Source organism: Nelusetta ayraudi, unplaced genomic scaffold (assembly GCF_046127955.1).
Source record: "Nelusetta ayraudi isolate G7.1 ecotype Tasmania unplaced genomic scaffold, CSIRO-AGI_Nayr_v1 ptg000013l, whole genome shotgun sequence".
NCBI lineage: Eukaryota > Metazoa > Chordata > Actinopteri > Tetraodontiformes > Monacanthidae > Nelusetta > Nelusetta ayraudi.
In genome coordinates, this window is record NW_027466063.1 from 1,656,512 (window position 1) to 1,677,984 (window position 21,473).

A 21,473-nucleotide genomic window follows, 5' to 3' on the forward strand; every position below is an offset into this window, starting at 1 on the left:
TCAGGCTGCAGAGGTCTGATTCAGAGCCACTTGTCACGAGCCTTTTGATTGCTGGATACTAACAGTGCATTTCTTTTTTTGTCAAAAAAAGAAATGCAAACCTTTTAAAAATGAAAAATTGTCTTCCTCCAAGGTCGGGCGTGACGGAGAAAGTTTGGGAACCACTGAACTACAGGGAAGGGGTTTAAGAGAAAAGTGAGACATGAAGATGTAGTAGTTCTCGGCGACTGAACTTTAGGCACACAGGGGCAGGAAGAGTGAGGCTGGATCAGATCTTTTAGCAAAACGCTGCCATGGCAGACATAGAATAGACATAGGACAGGTGTTTTATGAAAAAGCTGATAAAAGTGTGGCACAAGCGATGAGTAAGGGAACAAGATAAGGTTTTCCTTCTCCACTCAGCTGTCAGTCAGAAGTACACTGGGTGTAAGATTCGTAAGGTGGGACAGTGCGGAATTCACGAGGATTGGTTGACACTGTGCCTTGTTCGTGGGCTGCCAATGGGGACCGTTCTTTAAAACGACCAGTAGATGGCGGTAGTATACAGTTTACGGAAGGAATGTTGAGCAACTGAAGGAAATGTTGTTGATCGACTGAGGAGGGCAGCAATGCGCTACGTGCTGCGTCCTGCCAGAAATCTAAAGAAGAAGAAGGAGGTGGCCAAAGCCGATTGGTCATATTCCCGAACGCGTAGACGAACGCGGAAGTGAGGTGTCTGGTATTATGTGTACAAAATGATTGGAGATCTGTTAATATTCGGGTAACGTTCGTTTTTACTGTTGCTCACTTATTTAAACATTTTTATTTGGTCACGATCTCGACGTATCTCCTTGCGTTTTATACAACCCTTTCTCGCCTATCTCTGGCAGCTTTGTCTCAGTGTTATTAACAAGTTAGCACTGTGCAAATGCCAGCTAACATTAGCTCAGCAGGTAGTTAACTCTGAAAAGTGTCAATTGTGTAACTTACTTTCTCTTTTCTTTGTAGGACTTTGCTGGTGAATGCAGGGGCTGTGCTGAATTTCAAGCTGTGAGTATTAATTACTTAAATATTTATTGTATATTTAAGTTGAACGTTTTAAGAACGATGAAAAACAAAAGAAGTCACCACCCAGTCGTGGCATTTGGTCCATTAGTCATTTCCCCACCAACAATCACTGTACTTTGATTTCCAAAAAATTTGCAGTTAAACTGCAGAGATACTTCGAGTCAACCTTTCCTAAAACCACAAGCTCATCTTTTGTGCCCAGATATATTTTAAATATTATTATTTTGCATAGATTTGTATTTTAAGCAATGCAACAATAGTAGTTATAGTTAGTATATTCAAAACTATTACAAACCGTTCAATACAGTCTTTAAACATACAATATTTGGATGGGGAAACATTTTTAAGACCACTTGGGTTTCTAAAAAAAAAAAAAAAAATGTTTATTTTATCTTGTGCAGCAAAAGAAAGGAATCCCAAGGATTTGGAGATGAGTCTCGAGCCCCAACAACAGGTTTGTAAGATGTGTACCATATAATGTCACATACTGTGTATGTGTGTTTGACGACTTACTGCTTCATAAATGACATGTCTGTCTTTTAGGTGACAACGTCAGAGAGTTTCTACTTAGTCTTCGATACTTCCGGATCTTTATTGCCTTGTGGAACATCTTCATGATGTTCTGCATGATACTGTGAGTAAAAGTCAAAGGCTGGTCATGCTGACTGTTTTCTGTCTAAAACATTATGTAGTTATAGTGTTTGTTTTTTCACTTTGGAAATTGTCCTTTATTTTCACAGATTGTTTGGATCCTGATCACTACTCGTGGGGCACCTCTATCCCAGCAAGAATGGTGGTATTCCAAGATTTGAAAGACTCGACATAATCCTCAACTATAAATCGCTGTACAGAAATTAATTACTAGTTTTATTTATTTTGTCAAGAGGATGTTACATTTTTATCATTTTTTTTTTGTTAAAACTGCCACTGCACCTAAATCTGTTCTTTGTGACTCTTGCTCTATGTTGTATGTGATGGAGTCCAACATGAACGGAATCGTGTTTCTCATGTCTCTTCTCTCTAATGTGTTTAAGCTGTATTCAAGTGAAAATTCGAAAAGTTCTTTACCTAATGATCTTAGCATGTCTTTGCAGTCGTTCTTTACTGTGACACATATGCTGTAATTTACTGCACTATAATATAATTATCTCTTTCACAATAAAATCATGGTAAATTGACTTGAATGATGAGTGTAAGTATGACATATTGAGATATTGATGAAAGTAAATTATATTTACTTTTTGATTTGCTGCTTACTATGTGATGATTACCCATGATTTTAAAATGAAATGTACATCCTCCGTGCATAACATTAAAGTGAGCAGTTCTTCAGTATCCTTGGTTTTGATGCTGCAATTTTAGTGAAGTTTTCTGGTTGTTATGGTTTGAGTTTGTTTTATGTTTTGACCTTCTGCTGGTGCTGACATCATCAGAAATAAGAATGCCTTTATCCCACATTTGGAAAATTTATGAAGCAGTTAACCATTGCCTTTTTACTATTACTTCAGCTACATAGTATTTGTTCATTTTGATGTACACATGGGCCTTTTAATTCACCTTTGTCCTTTTTAAGACAACAAGCAGCAAAGACACAAGCACATTCTTGAAAGAATTAGATGATTAGATATCAAGGGGTGGACAAGCAAGTGAATACAAAATAGATATGAAAGATTCAAGTCATGTAAAACATCCAAAAAATTACAAAGAAGTGTATTATTTTTTTAGTGCTCTGATTCATCTGACCTCAAAGAAAGCATGGAGAAAAAATAAAAATGAATAGATAAATACTAGTGCATGCAACCTGATGATGAAATTGTTATACAGTGCTCAAGACTGATGGTTTTATACAGTCTTAATGTTTTAGCGTTGTGGGTGACCTGCCTTCATTTTTGATTGCTTGAAGACATCTACATTTTCAAAAGGTTTTTCAAATGTAAAATTGGCTTTGGGAAGTCCCAGGTATCACATTAGGGAACATTCTGCAAGGGGTCCTAACTCACTCAATCAACAATTGAGTTGTTTTGATAGGGTGAAACTCATTTGCACATTGTTACCCTGAGTGACCTTTTGAGGGCTGTGGTATGAATTAGGATGATACCAATTCAAAGGAGTCCTCAAGACCACATTAATTGCTCTTGTTGGTGGCGGTGTAGGCTTCCTCCTCTGTTTAAGGACAGTTCTTCCAGTTGTACATACATGGCTTCTTTTACAAATCTCTCAACCATTATGTCCTCTCTGCCCATGGGCATAAACACTACACTTCCCCCAGGAGTGACCTTTCCCCTTATGATGCAGATGAACAGCTGACAGTACAATTTTAATATTGACAGAGAGATACCCTTGAGGAATGAGAATACTTTATTATTCCCCAGTGGAAACGACCCACGTTACAGCACTCCTTTCAAGTAAGAAAGCAAAGACAGAGACATTTCCAGCATTCTCAAACTAACAGGACTGTATTACAGAGTCACAACATAAAACTATTGAAAATTAATCAATTAATGAAAATGAATAGGACTGAACATACAAATGCAAAAGCAACAGTGTATATACAAGCACAAAACTGAGCGAACCAGTGTGACTGAAGGAGCATCTCTGAGCACACAGGCAGGAAGGGATGAGGACAGACCTCACTCCTGTCCCTTTACTTATGTAGCTAAAAACAACAATGTTTTAAAAGTGTTTTGATTCAGTGAGATTAAATAAAGCTTAATGTCAAGTATTTGAGATGTTATACTGGCCCCTTTTGTTTTTGCGACCCCCACAATGCACAGCCCAGTCTATGTAAACTACCTCTGTTGTTCGTGGAGACAATCGGCTACGTGCAATTCTCCCGTCATGCTTTGCACCAGCGCTTGACAAAAAGCCCGATGAGGAGGCTGAGTAGAGAGAAGGCGGATGAGGAGAAGGTGGGGGAGGAGGTTGACACCTGAGAGAACCGCCTCCCCATGTTGTCTGAATGGTCACATCACCGACGGTGAATGAAAACAAGTCCGGGGGTGTCCGGAGAGCGATGCTCGGCCCTTCAGGAGACCTCTTGACGCCGAGGTGAGGCTCGGCGCGTCTGCGGTCGCAGACCCTTCGAGGGAGGGAGGGATACCTCTGTCTGAGACCGACCGGAGCCCCCACAGCGCCCGGCGATGACAGCGGCTACAGCCACCCCGGAACTCATGAGAGACCGGCTGCTGCAGGCCATCGACGGCAACAGCAACGTGAGTGTATTGGCGAGTCGAAAGAACGATACGGTGGCTTCAGAAAGACGGACTCGAAGGCCAAGACACTGCAGAGAGGGTATTAGGAAGGAGGAGGAGACGCTGTGGCGAGTGGACGTTTGCTTGCTAATTAGCCGGCTAACTTAAGTAAACAGACGCCGTTCAACCGACCTCTGTTGCCTAGCGTGAGAGGAAGTGTGTTTGTCTGCGTCCAATATGCACGTCTGTTTGAAATGGTTTAGTGTCATCTTTAGTCCATCAGCTGCGAGACAAATGGGACTGTGCGAGTCCGGATTCCACCACTTAACGCTCTGCGACATTTACCTTTGACATTCTGTCCGGTCAGTGTAGTGTTCGTGCACTCTGACAGGACTGAAAGAATGTGTCCTTACTTTTTGACAATTGTTTGACAATGTTGGTATGACAGGGGTCCGTTCGTGTCCGCGCTTAAACTTCTGGTCGACTCAGCGCTGCTACGTGTCTTAATTTTTGACCCTCTCCCAACACCGTAGCACCGAATATTGCGTAACTCCACCTATTTTCAAGAAACGCGACAGTCGACCCCCAACGTTGTTGCTGAAACAAATGTTGCATATGTCAAAACGATAGTCTTCTTTCCATTTCGCGTGGCACTCTGAACACCATTTTACAAGCAGAAGCTGGGCGGATGCATCCCATGCATCTGGACTTCACTTCCTGTAGCATGGGAGTCGGAGAAGCATGCAATAGTTGCCTTTTTGTTCAAACTTTTGAGCACAACTGTGCTAATTTTTTGTGTCACGGCGCTGCTCACACCAGGAGTACTGCTAACTGCTTATTCAAAATAATCGCTTAAATGTGTTTCCACACTGACGTTCAGTCAGTCTGTCAACTATGAATAGATGACATAAATAAAAGAGGTTGGATAACTGTAAATCCACAGCCATGCACATGTAGTGAACGTAGACAAGAGTCTTATTTTATTTTGGAAGGTCAGAATAAAAATATAATATACAATAAGATGAAAAATATCACACACAACCAAGCATGACTGATTTTTAAAATTTTGCTTAAAATTCATGTGACACATTTGTCACAGAATTAGCACATTATGCTATGACAAACAGGTGCACATATGAAAGTGTATTCAAATTGCACACTGGTATTTTAAGAATGTTCTGTCTCTAAAATTCATATTGAAACCTTTCAGTTTCAGAGTGACATTGTCGTGTCATTTACAACTTCCCAAGCATGTGGTTGTCTTGAGTAGACAAATCGTGATGTCCTGATGATTGTCATGATAATCGATGTGATATTTTCTCAGCAGATATGCAACATGATGGTAGTTGTGGAGGTGATCTCCTTCTTGGAGAAGTATCCCATCACCAAAGAGGCTCTGGAGGTAGGATACACTCTTGCAGAGTGATGCTCAGTTTAGTTAAATTAAAACTACAGTTGAATAAATTAATTTAAAAAAACTTCCGTTGTCCTTTTTTAGGAAACGCGTCTTGGCAAGCTCATCAACGATGTCCGAAAGAAAACCAAGAATGAAGACATTGGCAGAAGGGCAAGAAAGCTCCTCAAAACCTGGCAGAAGCTAATAGAGCCCAACAGGGTGGAGGTGTTGACAAAAGGACACAGTGGTGCTTTGTGGTCTCCTCAAAGTGGCGGGAGTTCTTGCATCCCTGCTTTTTCCTCCACTGCACACTCAGGTATAATGGGTGCAGAGTTAAAGAACCGAAACGACTTTAACAATTGCTCCTCTCCCAGGGTTAATAAACTGAACCACAGAAAAAGTATAGACAACCATAAGGAAGGACATTTCTTACCTGGCGGTCTTCCTAAGGTTACTCTAAATGACAAAACATCTTGTTCTCAAAAATTGCCAAATAATGGAATGGACGACAGGCCTGAACTGTATACTGATACTTCTGCAAATCATTCTGTAGATGGGGACTTTTCTGAGCATTTGGGCCATGACAGACCAAATAAAATTCCTGTCAGTCGGGTTAAACCTCATCCAAAGGTCCCAGGGTACAGAAAGCCACCCAGTACTTCCTCTTTGCTAAAAGCATCCGTTCAGCAGAAGCAATCCAGAGAGGAGCCAGTTACCTCAAGGGGACAGTTTGAGCCAAGGAGCCCACACAGTTCCTCGCACGGTCCTCAAAATTCCAAGGAGGAGCATGATATCAAACAGAACGCAGCACAAGCACAAAGCGTTTTCAGCACCACCACGAGGCCAGCGTTTGGGCAGGGGCCTTCCAATCAGCCTTCTAATGTCTCTGCTTTGGATAAGGGCTTTAATTTTAAGGATGTTAATACTGGAAATGCAAAGAAAACGAAAGGACAGAAACACAGGTCTAAAGACCATGTAATTCCACTCGATAGACAGGCTCCAGAAAAAGGAACAAAATCAATCATGTTACAAGACAAGAGACTGTCATTTGACCCTAAAACTGAACAGATTGCATCTTCCTTTAATGAAGAGTCCCGTCAGATGCAAGACTACTCATCGGTTCACAAGGTGGAATCTCAGGCGTGCGCAGAACAGTCAAAATCTTTTCCGTCGGCATCTCATTGTCCCTTCCAGCAGACAGACTGGAAAATGCTTGCGAGGAGTGAAATCATCCAGTCATACCTGAGCCAGCAGAGCAGTGCGCTGGCATCGTCAGGTGCACGAACCCCAGGAGGTCACTATTTTATGACAGAACTCCTCAAAAAGGAGGGACACCAAAGTCAGGGAAATTGTAAAACACACACCTTGGCACCGGAGGCCTCATCTGAAGAATTGCCAGGAGTCAGCCGTGAGATAACCACCGAGGACTTAAGGAGATTACACACACACCGCTGGTCAGGGGTTAATGGGTGCTACGACACAAAGGGTCAATGGTTTGACTGGTCAGAGTGCATCTCTTTAGATCCACAAGGTGATGAGAGCAGGTTAAACATACTACCGTATGTCTGCCTGGATTGAAACTAAGATTTTCTTGCCTGCAGACAAAAAAAACTGCTTCCGCCAAACACTCTCCGTATGTGAACGCACTTAAATGTAAGCTGCTGTGTTGCACCCTTTGGCAAAGGTAAATATGCTGCCTGCATGACTTTGTGTACACACTGATCCTCCTACTGTCCAACAGGTTCTTTGATTTATTTTTAAAATAACTTTTTAAAGATGTGAGGTGAGGGAAAGATTAGTCCACAGATCTTCTTACGTATTGGTCAAGTAGCTGCAACTGCACGTGTCAAATTTTAATAACATGACATTTAATGTGTTAATTATTTAATAAATTATTTTATTATTCATTTATTTATTTCTAACTTTTTTAAATTAAATGACCAATGCTTGACAATTCAAATTGTTCTATTTACAGAAACATTTTTTATATAAATACATTTTTACCATTTGCTCATGGTTTATTGTAGTATTGAAATATTTTGTGTTTTGCAGCTTGTTTTAAAAAAAAAAACAAAGTCTGAGTACATTTTGAAGAAGGAGAACAATGCACGTTGATCAGGAAAATCCCTGTAATGTGTAATAATTATTATTCATGTTGAAGTTGCAGTTTACTTTTGATAAAACTGTTTCTCGGGCATCTGCCTTGCACATGATAATTCCAGGAAGATGCATTTCTATAATGTGAATAAACTGAATTTTATACATGGTTTTCAAAATTTAGTGCATATATAGGCTATAATATATGGACTTGATTGAATAGCAAATAATGCAACTTGCTTTTTTTGTATATTTGAATGGATAAAGATATACCTTAACAGGCTGGATCAAGTCCTCACAATTCCTTTCAGTCTTGCTTGCCTTATGGAAACCCGTTTCCCTGAACAAGAGCCTTTGCAAATGCACTGAAATTATTTTGTGTTTAAATGAGCACAGAAGTGACTGTATTTGCCACTTGTTAATTAAGTCCTGTATGGTGGACGTGTTGATGTGTCTTGATTTAAAAAAAAAAAAATGTATTCCAGTCTTTTGTACTCAGTTGAATTAAACAACAATTCTCTAAATGAAGCAAATTTGAAATCTCGCTATGTCCAATGTTTAATTTTTACTCTCCGAGATCCTGTTTGGTGCTTTTATTTTTATGCCCGATACCGGATATGGAAATTATATGACGCCTGGCAGCCTAGTAGCTTTGTTACCCTCCCCCGACGGCCGACGCAGCCGGACCAACATACCGGTGACTCGTCACTCCGCGCTGGAAGATGGCTGCGGCGGACCGGCCCCCGGTTAGGGAAGGTGTCCGGATAGCTGTCTTGTGTGTGTGCTGGTACACTGTTAGCTCGGGGGGTAACGTGGTCAACAAAATTATCCTCAACGGATTTCCGTACCCGGTCACCGTCTCCCTCTTTCATATCATCTCCATCGTTGTCTTCCTACCGCCGTTGTTGCGAGCATGGGGAGTCCCCAAAACAGAACTGCCGAGCAGGTACTACCGCTGGTATATCCTGCCTTTAGCCTTCGGGAAATACTTTGCGTCAGTGTCGGCGCACTTCAGCATATGGAAAGTCCCCGTTTCGTATGCGCACACAGGTGAGTACGGCGCCGCTGGTGTGATTGTGGACTAAAGAGTGTGAGGCCACCTGGAGTGTGCCTGCCAACTTGATGATGTGTCTTGCCTGTCAGCTGACGTTAGCTTGGCGGCTAACGCTGGCCACCACGGCCACATTCATGAACTGGCTCGCGCCGGCGCTGCTTTCGTATTGCACATTTCAAGCCGCGAGTTAACGGGCTTTTGTGTGGTGACAGACCTGTAATAGTTCGTGAAAGAGGAAGCTGTCTGTCCAGTACCCTTCTTCTTGTCGCCAGTTAGCTTACCAACTTAAATACCACTGATATCCACGTCATGGGGGAGGGTACGGTTCTGCTCTGCAGCGTGCTTCTGCCTCTGACCGCGACCTACAACCTCTTGACAATTTATCGCCACGCAACATAATTCAAAGTGGAATATTTCCCCCAACAATTGAATTAGTTCAGTTCAATTCATACTATTTTTTTTCCTCCTTTTTTTTTCGCGGTCCTCTTTTTCGCCCAACCACCGGAAATAATCGGCTCTTGTAGATTTGGTGTTATATGAAAGCCAGTTCATACGTCCTTCCTTTGTAAGATTATTCTGAAGGCGTTCCTTATATTTCTGTAGTCTGTGTACATTATTTAGGTATATTCGTATTTACAAGATACACTAAAAAAAAACAACCCTTTAGAAATAAATAATGTATTGAAATCACGTGTGCCAAATGCTTTTTGAATAAACAACACTGAACCCAACCATTACGAAGGGTTAAAATGAGTCTGATTTGATACTAAAGTAATTCAATTTAACAGTTTTAAACTATGATGAGTTTGAGCCCTATACATGGACAGGCATGTATCTACATATTTAAAGTGTTTATATATATAAAAATAAATAAATAAATAAAATAAAATATTGAAGTAACCTCTATGTATATAATGGAAATGTCTCTTTAAAAAAAGACCCTCTTTGACATGTGCCAGTCATCAGGATAAACTCGATAGCAAACGTGACTCAGTTCTCTGAAGACTGAATCAAGCTTAGCTTTAAGAGGCTTGGCCAGCCTAAGAGTGGTCATAAGATTTTTATTGTCATTTTTTTTTTTTTTTTTTTTTTTTTTAACTGCTCTTGTAATCTGATGCTGAGAACTCTTGTTTATCGTTTTAATCCTTAACCGGTTGTCATTGTTCCCTCTCTTTTTCTGCCTTGCAGTTAAAGCCACAATGCCAATATGGGTCGTGCTTTTATCCAGAATTATCATGAAGGAGAAGCAGACCACAAAGGTGAGTTGTGTTAGGACGTTTCGTATTGGAAGCGTCACAGTGATATGGCACCCTATACTGAGCGCACACTTTTTCTCAAATTACATTTATTTGCATTGCCTTCGCGTCCCTAACCGGGTCAGGTGGCAGGTGGGCGTCAAAAGTCAAGTTTCTGAAGCTTAGGCTGAGGCTAATATTACATAAATTACTACTGATTATGTACAGGTCAAAAAAGTATTATATTTTGTCATCTAAAGAGTTTAGGAAATATGTTAGTCCTGAAGGGTCAAATGTAGTGAATGATTTCTATGATACTGAGTTTATTTTTCCATCCTGATACTCACACATTCAGCACCCAGTGTTTGCTTAGTGTGAATCAGGGGAACTGCGAGTCTGCCATCCGCTCGCCATGTTTACTCTCCAGTCAGACGGTTCCGTGTTCAGAGAGAGAAGCAGTTCCTGATGTGTCCCTGCATGTGCTGAGATCCCGTTGGAGGAGGAACAATGGTTCACAGTGCTGTGCAGAGGAAATGCAGTAGTCCAAGTGAAAGAGAAAGTGAACTAACTACAAGACTGAAAAGATAAGCCTTGCATACAATGACCCATGCTTATTATGCTATACATGCCACTGAAATACATTTTGCCTACTAAAAGTTTGCATTGTCCATATTGTTAAAGATGGATTAGTCACCCAAATTAGACCGAAAATTAGGTCCCACTCAAATCAAATGAGATTAGTCATAATTACAGTGCAGTGTTGTGCAAAAGCAGGTAGCGGTAGAATCAAGTATCAGCGTGTTGAGCATGTCAACATAAGCAGATTTTGTTTACTTTTACTTCCTGATTTTGCTGAACAGGTCGTGGTTTCAGGCTATTTGATGGCTCCTTTCAAAGATGCTGTGCCGTTCAGTCAAATGCCCATGAGTCCTTACAACATAAAATGTAGTGTGTGTGAGTGTAAAGACACGTCCCCGATGTAACCCTTTCTCAAATCCAATGAATACCACAGCTGCATGAGAAAAAGAGTGGGCGGCTGAGTGGGAACACAGCCAAGCTCCTCCATCAGCCCTTCTCGTCGTCTTCCTCTATCGAAAAAAAAAAAATGTATCTGCTTTTACATGTTTTGTATAATTTATGTCATGGACCTCCAATGGAAATGAGCTTTCTGCTAAATCTTGTGCACTCACACCGTTGTGTGTCTGCGTGCGTCTTCTTTATTAAAGGTGTACGTATCGCTCATCCCCATCATCGGCGGCGTGCTGCTGGCCACGGTGACCGAACTGTCCTTTGATGTGTCGGGACTGATCAGCGCCCTGGCTGCCACCCTGTGCTTCTCTCTGCAGAACATCTTCTCCAAAAAGGTAACTCCCTCTCACGCTTCCCGCGGCATGTGTCACGCCACCCGTGCGTCCAGAAGTGCCTGACGATTGCTTTCGCTCAGTCCACTTTTCATAAAGGCAGCAGAGAAGTTTTAAAATGCTGAGCACATTTGACTTCACGAGGCTTTTTATAAGAAATGTATATCTGCCTTGTGTGTAAAGAAGATATATCTGCTAATTAACACACTCATCATGGAATGCAATTGAGACGAGCCTGTGTTTTTTTTGTTTTTTTTGCTGCATTCATTCTGCTCACATACTGACTTCAACAGTCATTTGTAATTACTGCAATTGTACTAGTTTTGCAGTTTTAGCTCTGTGTATCTCAGCACAGCCTCTGTAGACTCTTCTGGTGGTTAAAAAAATTCTCAACTATTACATATATATATATATACACACATACACACACACACACACACACACACACATATTTTTTAGCATTACTATTCGTGTCACTGAACAGCCACTAGCCTTGTTCCATTTCTCTCGGTTTTTAATCCCATCATTTCTTCCCTGTCAAGGTGTTGCGAGATACCAGAATCCACCACCTGAGGCTTCTCAACGTCCTGGGCTTCAACGCCGTTATCTTCATGCTGCCCACGTGGATACTGGTGGATTTCTCCGTGTTCCTGGTCAACGGCGATCTGGTGAGACACAGCGAACGGCCGCGCCCACCCTCTTTTATCCCCCCCCCCCCCTCCCCGAAACTCACACATGCAACCGTTGTCCCCGCAGCTGGATTTCAGCGAGTGGTCGGGCACCCTCATCCTGCTGCTCATCAGCGGCTTCTGCAACTTCGCCCAGAACGTCATCGCCTTCAGCGTGCTGAACCTGGTCAGCCCGCTCAGCTACGCTGTGGCCAACGCCACCAAAAGGATCATGGTCATCAGCATCTCGCTGTTCATGCTGCGCAACCCCGTCACGCACACCAACGTCCTGGGCATGATGACTGCGATAGTCGGCGTCTTCCTCTACAACAAGGTGAGCCGCCCTTGCATAATTGTAGGGACGCACCCATACCACTTTTTACAGAACAAATCTGGGTACTTGCATTTCAGTACCTACAGATACAGAGTACTTTATAAGGTCATTGCACATTATAGAGTTGCTTTGATTGTTTTTCCCAGCATCTTGAATGAAATAAACACTGCTTTTGCTGCTGTTGTACCCGTCTAATGTCACAAAGTTATCATCATCGCTCTACTGCAAAATGACGAAACAGGTGTAGAGCAAATTAACAAAGTGAGTCATACATGACTCAGGCACGTGTTTGCTTTGTTTCAACACGTGTGTGGAGGAGACGATTCCCTGATCTGATTGTCCTGACAGGATGTGCTTTTAAACGGGTTCCCTTTTCTTTTTTTTTTGTCCCATCTGATTGAATCGTTTCAAACTGAGCCATCAGATTGTGACGTTTCCTCAAACACTGAACGCAGTTGTCAGATCGATTTGTGGGTTTCCCTAACGCCTTACACTGGGTCTTGATCACATGACCCCATATGCAGCTGCACCCGGAACAGTGTTCGAATTTTCTTTTTAAAAAAAACCCAAACGTGAATAACAATATAATGGACGGTTGTCTCTCGTGGAATGTGAGCCACTCGGCTCTGTGCCGACAAGCCAGCCCTCTCCTCAACTCGAGACTGTTTGCCATTGACCTCGTAAATATAAAAGCAAGGGCTCTTCATTTGCCCTTGCGGTATCGTGTTCGTCCAACCAAACTATTTGGGGTCACTCGGGGGAGATTGTCCAGGCCACTCGGTCACTGAAACGCCTCTCCGCTGTCGCCGCAGGCCAAGTACGACGCCAACAAAGAGAAGAAGCTGCTGCCCAGCAGCAAGGAGGACCTGATGTCCTTCGACAACCCGGCGCTGGAGAAGCTCCAGGGCAACGGCTCGCTGCCTTTCTCGGAGCCGCACCACCAGCACCAGCAGCACGGCTGGAACACGGTGCTGACCGACCACTTCCAGTACAGCCGGCAGACCTACACGACAGGCGGCAACCACCAGTACGTCGTGTGAGGGGTCAGAGGCGTCGGTCAGTGGACAGGACTGTTGTTGTGTAGCGGCCTCGCCGGGGGCAACCTGGCTCAGATGAGGTGGGACGTTGGCGATTTAGCCGGTGACATCACTGTTTATTTATTACTCTGGTACCAGCTGTGTGAGGTGTCGGAGAGAAAAACAAGACGTCCAGATGCTGAAAGGCTTTTCAACAGACGAATCGAACACGACTACCTGGAGATGTCTTGGCTGCACGCCATTAGTTTGTCTTTGTTTTGTGTAACGGCTAAAGTCACCTCGACTGCGGTCGTTCGCGGTGACTCGCACCCAACTTTGGAGCTTGTGACGTTGCAACCTTGTAACATCGTTTCAAGCTCGTCGTCCTTCACGCTGAGACTTTTCTTCATGAGGCACTTGCAGTAACATGAGGAGGGAGAACGGCTTGACGTCGTCTCCCATCACTTCAAACTGGTGTCGGGCGGTAGATTATTTGAAGGTTCTGGGCAATAAATTTGATCTTTTAAGGCACCTAAGGACAGCTTTTTGTGTTAGAAAGTGTTTTTCATTTGTTGATAACGGTTCTTCCGCCACCAGATACGCCTCCAGAGGCCGACTCTCACTCTGTCCTGGTGATGGACTTCAACCACAAGCCTTATACTTCTCATGTGGCATGTAGACTGATGGGAAATCTGTCTTTTCTGGTCTCGCTTCGGAATTGTCGAGCTCCTGCTAGCATGACCTTAGAGTCTCTTTTTTTCATCGTTTTTTCTTTTTTTTTTTCTTTTTTTTTTTCTCCATGTTTATGTTTGGAAATCATTAGATTGATACCGTTTCAAGCATGTTGTCACAGCAACGCTAGCATTTACTTGAGAGCACACGGTGCACAGAGGGACTGGCCGCTCTCCTCGCTGATGTGATTCAAGTGCCTGATGAAGAATGTCCACGCTTCAAAATACTAAGAAATACACCATTGTCCACAGTGGCCAATGGTTTTGACAAATGTTTGCTGCGCCTTTGAACCATGAGCCAGACAAGTTTCATGTTAATTATTGTAAAAAAAAAAAAAAAAAAAATGTAAAATTGTAGTTTAGTAACTCAACAAAATTTCCCCCATTCTGCACTAGAGCTGCTGCATTCTGTACAGTCGCTCATTTTTGTACTTTCTTAGAGGGTTTCTGAAACGGAATAGAAATGTTCCACTTGTTAATTTCTCTGTCCTAGTTTGTAGCTGCACGGTGAATTTTCTGACGATTGACCTGCGATTCTCCTCAGGCGGAGCTGAGACTGAGAGTTTCAGCACGAATGAAAGCTACTGTGTCAGACCTGTAAGAGTCGGGGCCCCACTCGGTGTTTGCACATGATGGAACAGCAAGAACGTGTGCTGCAGAGAGTAATGGTCATAATACGTATTGGTGTGTTTTGTTTTGAAACATTCTTTTTAATAGCATCGGTGTCAAATGTTCCAAAGGGCTTGATGGGAAAGGAGAGGAATAAAATCAAGGATTGGTTTGTGTATCGAAACTGAAGAGTTTTAATTATTAGGTTATCAATTTTTATTTTTGGCCAAATCTATAAGTTCTTGTAGCAGTATGACTTATTTCTTCTTTTCTTCTGTCTTTGCTGGGATATGATAATATACACGTTGTGTTTGTTTCATCTCTTATTTTGAAGGGATGAACAAAAGTGGGAAGCATTTCTAAGAATGCAGAACTGTCAGATTTAAGCAGCTGTCGTTGTCTAATTCATTTTTTCTCTGCAGGCTGTGTTTGCCTCCACTGGCAAACTGACAATGCTGCCACAGTCTGTAGTCTAGAGACAAAAATCCTCAGTGGCTTCGGTCTTCACCCTTGACTTCCAAGAATCGACAATTACCTATTCAATCCGCCTGTTTAAATAAATAAAAAATCATCACTAGTTCTTACTGCTGAGAAAATTTATATCATGAGGGACTCAGTTGAATCTGAGCCGCTCTGTTGTTGTCCAAGGGGGCTGAAAAATCAACTCTGTTCAAAAAAAAAAAAAAAAGGAAATAAAGTAGGGTCCTGCTTGAAAACCAGAATTACTTGATTTCTTTTTCATCATATTAATTTCAAAAGCACCAGCATTTTTTTTTTCTTATACTGCAGCTGTGCTTGGGTCTGTATTCGCTGTTGTACACACTGAAACTTGTCTTTGTGGTATTGGCATGTGTTGGACTAATACGCTGGTGTGCAACAGCTCACAGAAAAGGACCGCGCATCCCAAATGTACTGCTGCCGCCTTTTGAAGCCCCTCACATGAATCCCACGTCTGCCATTTCATTTAAAACTGTGCGTCTAGCAACCACACAGATGCAACAGAGTGAAGCATTTGGAATAAAAGCTTGAAATGAGGAGAAGTTTAGTGCAAGAGATCATTGGCACGTTCATGGGCATGAGTTGAACAGTACACACTAGACGCAACAGAGTTCTCAGACTTCAGATGCTGTGAGTCCAATCTTTCAATTATGATTTTGCATCTAGATATTTCATGCATATTAGAATTCTGCATATTAATGTGATGCTACCAGGCTGTTATCCTGCATAGTGCAGCGAAGTGCAAGTTGTGATTCATCACGCAACTGCGCTTGATGTTTTTTGGTTCTCATCTCTCCTCATGTTGCCAAAATGTAAGTATTATTATTATTGTTATTATTATTATTATCATTATTGAAACTCTTGCACAGCAGGATAAAGGCCATGTCTGCAGCTGAGTAATTTGTAAGATCACGAGCTGCAGACTGTCAGTAGTATTTGGCACTTTTGGTACAACTAACAAGCTGGGTGATGTGCGTCGACTCCATCTTGCAAGAATTTTAATTGGAATGTAGATGAATGTCCGGGGTGAAAAGGATTCTTTGTGTAAAACTTGTACAGTAATCAATTCTGTCTGTCCGAAATGGATCATGAGACAGAATTTTTACTTAAGCAATGTTTATAGATTTTTATTTATGGTGTCAAGGTATAACATGTACAGAGGTGCAACCATGCAACGTCTTTGTCTGTGTATGTTTAGAAAATGATATTTTTAAATGTTGAGGAAAATAAATGGAATATGTAAAGTACTGAGTGTATTTCCTTTGATTCAAATCACTGGTTGTGTATACCATTAATGTTGTGTTAAATGTGAAAACTGTGGCTTTTGTTTTTGTTTTGTTTTGTTTTGTTTTGTTTTGTTTTTTTTTCTTCCTAAAGAAGGCAAACCAGGAGTTTCCAGTTTAAACTGGTTTAGCTTATGTTTTCTTAAACTGGATGAAATGATTTTAAAAGCGTTGAGGGACCAAAAGCAAAGAAAGCAAAATATTTATTTTTCCATGTTGCTGTCAGATAAGATAATTGTCAACTACGTTTTCTGCTGTTTTTCTGCCTCCCAGTGGTCAAAAGGTGGATCAACAAGGGAATTCTGTGTCTTTTTTTCTCTCTCTTTTTTTTGGCTTTGTTATTGGAAATTTTGCATTTGTTTTCATGCTCTCATGGAACAGCAGGGCCGCCCTGGCCATCCTGCTGCAGGCCTGGGTGACAAGTGACGTCTAAAACATTGCAACAGTGTGAAAAGAAGAATCTCAAGTAATGTTTCGCACATACTATTCAAAACACCTGCCTCTGACTCCTCTGAGATCAACCCCCAAACACATCACGTGAGTCCCAATCGCAAGTGAGTAATACATATTTTTTTTTTATTTCTTTGTTGATTTGGTTGTTCTTGCACACAGTATCCAACATTTTAACCCAACCTTTTAAGAAGGCTGGGTTTTATTTTTATTTTTATTTTTATTTTTAACCAAGTTTGGTTATTTTAATTCAACACATTTTGACAGCTTTTAAAAAAAATGTCACATTTTTTTCCCCCTGCTCTCTCCGTGGAACCTGATGTAGCTTCAGACCACCAGCAGCTGGACCTCACTGAGGGTGTCACTGCAGTGTAACAATGAGTGACGCAGTCGGCACCGACGGCTCCGCCGTGGCAGCTTCTACCTCCAGCTGGATAAAGGTTGGCAAGAGATTCCAACACTTTCTAAGAAAATGAGCTGGTTCGCCTCAACCTATTCGTGCAAGAGGATGTTCTCGTTTCTGAACTTTAACAAGAACCATGTGACGACGAGACCTCAGTGGCATGTGAGAACCTGCACGACAACTTGTGCCATCAAACCACTGTTTTTGAAGCAGAAGTGACCTATTTACTGCAGTGGAGAGCACAACGTCACCCTTCACGTTAGTGCAGGCAAGTTGTTTGTTTAGTCTTTTGATTCCGTCTGTCATTTGGTCTTTCTTTTTTTTTTTTTTTCAATTGACAATAAAATCTAGGCATTTTTTCATTTTTGAAATTCATTCAAAATCAAATGACATATTTTCATGTTTTTTTTTTTTTTTTTTTCCGTGGTATGTTGAAGAACAAAAAAACAAGTGATACACTGAGTCATATGGCACTCGCTGTTTTGAACTTCTGAAGAAGATGATTGTTTGTGTTATTTTCCGGTTCACATGTTTTGAATTTAGAAGGGTTTTTTTGGTTTTGTTTTTTTGGGTTTTGTTTTTTTTTCCAAACCCACTTTCTTTGTTTTAGGTGGTCTTCAAATATGAAAGGCAGTGTGATTTTGGTAAAAACTTGTGAAAGATTTATTCGTGTTCAATGTGAAGAAATAAAACATTTTCCATTTGCAATACAATCTTCATTAACTAGTTCATGTACATGCAATGTTAATGCTTCAAAGAATGTCAGGTGGAATAGTTGGTCCCACACATGCTCCCCTCACCAAATCTGGTCCTAGCTGCAAAACGTTTGGACAGCCCTGCTGTTCAGACTCGGGTCCCAGTTTCCAGGGTCATGTCTGTCTCTGAGGGAGACTCAAACGCAACACATCACAGACAGGCGGTTTCAATGGGCTTTATCCACCTTTGATAACAATGGGCTTTGGTTGTTTGATTCCGGGCCTCGGGCCTTTCTGTGTAGAGTTTCCATGTTCTGGTTGTGTCTGCGAGGGTTCTCTCCTGGTTCACATACATGTGAGGCTAATTGGGAGCTCTAAATTGTTTTGTTTTTTTATCTCTCTCAGTGGCCCTGTGAGGAACTGCCGACTCGTTCAGGGAGTCCCCATGCCTTCGCCCCAGGACATGTTGGGATAGGTTCCAGCAGACCCTTGCAACCTTGAGTGCAGGAGGAAGTGGGTGTAGAAGATAGATGGATGGTTGTTGGTGCAGAATCTGGGCCCTGCACGATCTGTTTGCTATATCTGTGTGTGCACGTGAGGCAAAGAGGATGAGAAGAGACTGGAAGACTCTAAATGGCACAAAAGAGTGTCTCTGTCAGACAGTTTTTTCTGCGTCACCGCAAGAGACGTCTACATGGATAATGTGAACATCACAATTCACAATATCATTTCCTCTTTCAGTCCTTTTTTATAATGAAAAAACTCATCTTCCTGAGATGCTGAAGATTGTGCCACTGGCACAAAATTCTTTGACTTGCATCCAGCCTCCCGCAGCCTGACAAAGGCAGCCAACTTCCATCCAACTTCACTCACTCAAGTCTGACAGAGGCTCTCCGTGTCGTACGGAGTGAACGTGACGTTGCTGGGCAGCTGAGTGATGACGTTGGCGTTGCACATGAGCTGGGTGAACACATGGTTGTCCCTCATCACGTCCGGATACATGTAAACGTTGCTCTGGGATACCATGCTGCGCTTGCTGCTGCCCCTCCTGGATGAGCCGAGCAGGCGACGGAAGAGGGACCTCCTGAGGAGGATGTAGATCCAGGGGTCCAGGATGGGGTTGACGGAGGCTATCCTGATGGCAGCCAGGTCTGCGTTAGTGTCGTTTTTCATCATCAGGCGGTGGGCAAAGACTTGGACCTACGAGACAAAAAAAAAAAAAAAAAAAGTTACAACTGGTGTTGCATGTGGCTCATGCGCTCAGGGCTTAGATGAGATGAGATGCACAGTGACGACGGCTGAGAGGGAGTGAAAGAGCTCAGACAGTGGGATTCCTGGGCAAAAAATATAGCGGACTTGAGGGAATAACTGCTGTTTCTCACTTTTATACTGGAGGGTGTGGACATTTGAAAAAGTCACACGGGAACCTTACAATGTTTTAACTGACTCAAATTTTGTAGGACTAGAATTCAATGCATTTACCATGAGGCTTTTTCAGGGGGACATTTCTTTGCATCTTTCAATTGTATTCCCGACGTGCCATGGAGCAACACTTAAAGTTTGACGTGTTCTTGGTGAGACTGAAAATCTTTTCATTGCTATCATATTGTTTCAGAGGATTTCAAATAGATTTTTTTTTTCTTGCACATTAAGTTGGGAGGACAGGGTCCGTATCATTTTGGCATCAGCAAATTATGGTCTTAGTTTGCACTGGATTGGAAAGAATATCTCCTCCTGCAGATATCTTTGTAATGTTCTGCAGTTTGTCTGTTCTTCATCCTCACTTCCAAACTCTGACCTCAATCCAGACACCATGTTCAACCTTTGCTTGAACATTAATCAGTCATGACATTTGTGATAAATACTATTCCAATTTTAACCTGTGACTCATGACGAGAAAATGGCACCGGTGCTGACCGCTGCTGATTTATTTTGTTCACCCCTCATTTTTCATGCAAAACATGTTGCAGTATCGTAAGGAAAAAGTTTGAAGTATTTCTGGTCTGTCATTTTCTGAGCCAGTAGTTTTATATATATGACCTGTCTGGTCTATATAAATCCCCATGGGACAAACTCTGAGGGTTGGTTATATAACAATGAGGGAGAGCAGATGTTAGTTTAAAATACTAATAATTAAAAAAAAATAAAAATAAAAAAAAAAGTCTAAATTTACTCTGGTCATAAATCAAAAAGTGGTATTGGTGGTTTTTTTGGGATGGGAAAAATACTTCCCCTTGTCCGTTGGGTCACCACAGCAAGTCATCTTGCCGCCATCAAATCCTGCACCCATGATCTTTTTTGTTTTAGTTTTAGTTTTAGTTTTGTTTTTTGGTTGGCGGAATTAGTCTCGTGTTTATTACGATCCGAGCAAGTGCACTCACCACCAGCGGCGCAGAGCAGGCCAGCACCACCACGGAGGTCATGACCAACACGGCGATCATCTGCGTCTCGGCGGCCGAGGACAGCGCCCTCCAGCGCTCCCGGACGCTGGCCCTGGTGACAGGCCGCCGAGCTGTCCTCCGCCGCATGAGCAGCAGGGCCCCGCACACCGCCAGGTTGAGCGCGATGGTGCCCAGGATGAGCAGCAGGCTCACCACCCCGTACAGGATGGTGTAGGCGGCCGCCGGCGGGTTGTTCGTCCGCCAGTCGATGAAGCACCAGGTGCCTGACGACTGCAGGTCGCTCCTCACGGTGCCCATCATGGGCAGGCAGCAGAAGAAGACGTGGCTGACATAGATGAAGAGCAGGAGCTTCTGCGCGAAGCCGCGGTCCACCCTCCACCTGTGGTAGGCGTACGGGCAGCAGATGGCCAGGTAGCGCTCCGCCGCCATGGCGCAGATGACGCTCAGCCCCGCCAGGCTGAAGAAGAGCAACAGGAACGAGAGGAAGTTGCACGCGTGCTCGTTCCTGAGCACGCCGCAGTCCAGGTAGTTGGCGATGGTCACAGGACTCGCCAGGCAGGTGCCCAGCAGGTCCGTCACCGCCAGCCCGCGCACCAGCGCGTAGAAGGCGGAGGACTTGCGCTCCTGCCTGGACACCGAGAGGACGATGATGGCGATTAAATTCCCGACGGCGCCTCCGGCGAACATAAAGATCGGCAAAGCAATCGACGTCTCGTGCGTCTCGTTTTTGCAGGGAGACCCATGCGTAAAGTTCGGGCGCTCCATCCCCTCAAAACAGCCGCAGGCTGGTGTTAATTAGCGTAATGTCCCTGGGTCTGCCGTGGAGTGTATCGGGAGTGTGTTTCCTTTTTAACCCCTTGCAGCGGAATAGTTGTAAGTGGTGTTTTCCCGGGGAGTGTCATCGTCTCTGCAGCAGCTCCAGACGTGGCACATCACCAGGGTGCTGACGCACAGCCGGGAGCTGAGAGGCTCTAATATACTCAGCGCGCGGCTGCCTGACAGG

The 21,473-nt window shown here is 43.0% G+C and overlaps 4 protein-coding genes across 6 annotated transcripts; 3 read left to right on the plus strand and 1 right to left on the minus strand.

Annotated features, from left to right (window-relative positions):
- The first annotated feature begins 622 nt into the window (after positions 1-622).
- Positions 623-2,225, plus strand: smim7 (small integral membrane protein 7). Its single transcript, XM_076022584.1, has 5 exons — positions 623-760; positions 988-1,029; positions 1,449-1,501; positions 1,591-1,681; positions 1,788-2,225. Exons 1-5 carry the CDS (start codon positions 735-737, stop codon positions 1,801-1,803), a joined length of 228 nt encoding a protein of 75 aa, XP_075878699.1. The 5' UTR covers positions 623-734; the 3' UTR covers positions 1,804-2,225.
- A 1,685-nt stretch (positions 2,226-3,910) lies between these two features.
- Positions 3,911-8,275, plus strand: LOC142885881 (mediator of RNA polymerase II transcription subunit 26). Of its 2 annotated transcripts, none has more exons than XM_076022657.1 (3): positions 3,911-4,259; positions 5,563-5,640; positions 5,737-8,275. In XM_076022657.1, the coding sequence occupies exons 1-3, from the start codon at positions 4,188-4,190 to the stop codon at positions 7,210-7,212; spliced, it is 1,626 nt and encodes a 541-aa protein (XP_075878772.1). In that variant the 5' UTR covers positions 3,911-4,187; the 3' UTR covers positions 7,213-8,275. The 2 variants fall into 2 exon arrangements, with proteins under 2 accessions (XP_075878772.1, XP_075878773.1); XM_076022658.1 differs by having other exon boundaries at positions 3,912-4,259; positions 5,566-5,640.
- A 113-nt stretch (positions 8,276-8,388) lies between these two features.
- Positions 8,389-16,484, plus strand: slc35e1 (solute carrier family 35 member E1). Of its 2 annotated transcripts, XR_012926347.1 has the most exons (7): positions 8,389-8,781; positions 9,974-10,044; positions 11,247-11,384; positions 11,924-12,049; positions 12,138-12,383; positions 13,196-15,818; positions 15,856-16,484. XR_012926347.1 is itself a non-coding variant. In XM_076022659.1 (6 exons), exons 1-6 carry the CDS (start codon positions 8,454-8,456, stop codon positions 13,421-13,423), a joined length of 1,137 nt encoding a protein of 378 aa, XP_075878774.1. In that variant the 5' UTR covers positions 8,389-8,453; the 3' UTR covers positions 13,424-16,484. The 2 variants fall into 2 exon arrangements, 1 of the variants encoding a protein (XP_075878774.1); XM_076022659.1 differs by having other exon boundaries at positions 13,196-16,484.
- Positions 16,485-18,009: 1,525 nt separating this feature from the next.
- LOC142885884 (prostaglandin E2 receptor EP4 subtype-like) lies at positions 18,010-21,473 on the minus strand. The gene is made up of 2 exons (XM_076022660.1): positions 20,450-21,473; positions 18,010-19,268 (listed from the first exon to the last, which is right to left on the minus strand). The coding sequence occupies exons 1-2, from the start codon at positions 21,233-21,235 to the stop codon at positions 18,942-18,944; spliced, it is 1,113 nt and encodes a 370-aa protein (XP_075878775.1). The 5' UTR covers positions 21,236-21,473; the 3' UTR covers positions 18,010-18,941.